The sequence below is a fragment of the Eurypyga helias genome, unplaced genomic scaffold, assembly GCF_000690775.1.
Source record: "Eurypyga helias isolate BGI_N326 unplaced genomic scaffold, ASM69077v1 scaffold37078, whole genome shotgun sequence".
Classification (NCBI taxonomy): domain Eukaryota; kingdom Metazoa; phylum Chordata; class Aves; order Eurypygiformes; family Eurypygidae; genus Eurypyga; species Eurypyga helias.
Window position 1 is genome coordinate 1 of NW_010266924.1, and position 1,925 is coordinate 1,925.

Consider the following 1,925-nt stretch of genomic DNA (forward strand, 5'->3'; position numbering starts at 1 on the left):
CCCCCCACCTCCCCCAGCCAGCGCGGGCCGCAGCACGGCTGGCAGGGGCAGCCCCAGCCAAGGAGCGGGTCCCTCACGGCCGGGGCTCTGGTCCCTCGCTCACCCGGAGGCCAGGTGTGCTTCCCTTTGGTCAGTGAGTTGTAAACTACAGGATTCAGCTCTGCGGAAGGAAGGTGGGAGAGTGCAGGCAGCGCGGTGCCGAGGGCGCTGGAGGAGGTGCTGCGGGCTAAGTCTCTTCCTGGCTGCGGTGCCGCAGGGCGGGCGCCTTCTCATCTCTCTCAGCTGGGCCTTCAGTCCGATTTCTTGGCAGGTTTCCTGCTCTTCCACATCACGACCATTATAAAAACACCTACCATGAGGGAGAGAACAGATTCAGCCAGAAAACTTCTCATTCCGGACACTTTTAAAACACGCCGCAATGGGAAACAAAACCTCAGCAGAGCAGAAAAATCCCGCTCTCCAGAGGCTTAAACAGCCATGGTTACACGCAAACACACGCCCTGAGAGCTCACGCTGAGCTGTGACAGCACGTCACGAGTGTCACACCTTAGCTAACCCTCCAGCAACCCTATTCTCTCTTCCTAATTTCGAAGCCTCTAATTAGAGCAGAAGGAACACTCACCTATAAAGAGCAGCAGCAGCAGCCCGGCCACCACGGGGATGATAACTGCGTACTCCCTTGGCAAGAAGTAGCGGTGGATGCCGTGGTCGCTGTCGATGAAGGGCTGCAGGAGACAGAGAGAGACGTCAGCCGGTGGGCACAACACCAGGGCAGGTCCCCGACACCTGCAGCCTCGTGGTTTTGAAAGCAGGATGGATATATCGGGTGTGAGGGGATAGCTAAAAAAAAGAACCCAAAGAAGGGCCCACAGCTGCAGGGACACGACAGCAGGCGGGCAGACACGACTTCAGCTGACAACCTAGGGGTCATGAGGCTGGCACAGGGGTCCCACAGCCCCAGGGTGACAGGGTGGGCACGGCTGCCGGCCCGCTTGGTGCTGAACACGGGAAATCCCTGACTCTCTGCCCTGCAGAAGGGAGCGGCTGATAGCGGCTCTGCTCTACGGCGATCCTGCCCGGATCCCTCGGCGGAGGCCAGTGGGAGGCTTTGGACACTAGAGAGCAGTGTAAGGATGGCAGCAAGCACCCCCATGCGCTCCCGGTGCTACGGGCCCTATAAACATGTACCTGGCAGCAGGCGCAAGAGGGGAATTCCAAACTCGGAGGTTAGAAGGGAAGCTGCCGGGAGTTCAGACGTCAGCTGAAGGCTGAACCCGGCTGCCTGTACCTGGAAAGCTCATGAGGAGACATTTCTTTCCAGGAAGAAAACCACTAATGATCCTAGCTGATACATCCCTAGAAGTGGGCAAAGCACCAAGCTCACAATCACTTTTCCAGAGCTCTGCATTCCCTAAACGCTTCTCCTCCCTACCAGGCTCCAGATTTGCTAAGAGTAGCCTCTTTTTACATCTCCCTCTGTGACCTCCCACCAGAACCTGGAATCTGAAGGACTGCCAACGTGAACACCAGTGACAAGACCTCCAGAGGAACCGGGTTTCAGCTCTCGCTGACAGGCTGAGGGAGCCTTGGATCTTCGGCCACGCCAGCTCGTCTGAGAGCAGCGGGGCAGGCGGCACGATGGAAGCTTGGTCTTGCCAGGGCAAGGGCAGGCACACCCAGAAGGAGCACAGGCTGTGCCAGTAAACAGAGGAAGTTCTGCCCTCAGGTTTTTAACCAGGAAAGCTGGAAGTGCGGCGTCCTTCAGGCACATGGATGCAGCAGCACCTAAACAAAACCTAGGCTAGCACCGGGGTGTGAAGCGGCTAGGATTGTGACAGCCAGAGACCCGTACCAGGACGATGATCCAGAGGGTGTAGTAAACAAAAAGAACGAAGCTGAAGGCAACCAAGCCGAATCCAACCACC

At 57.7% G+C, this 1,925-nt stretch overlaps 1 protein-coding gene across 1 annotated transcript; it reads right to left on the reverse strand.

Annotated features, from left to right (window-relative positions):
- Nucleotides 1-290: 290 nt before the first annotated feature.
- DPM2 (dolichyl-phosphate mannosyltransferase polypeptide 2, regulatory subunit) lies at nucleotides 291-1,918 on the reverse strand (the record flags this gene model as incomplete). The annotated part of the gene is made up of 3 exons (XM_010157256.1): nucleotides 291-349; nucleotides 623-725; nucleotides 1,853-1,918. Coding segments are annotated over 3 exons (228 nt in total), but the record flags the coding sequence as incomplete, so codon positions are not given.
- Nucleotides 1,919-1,925: the final 7 nt, after the last annotated feature.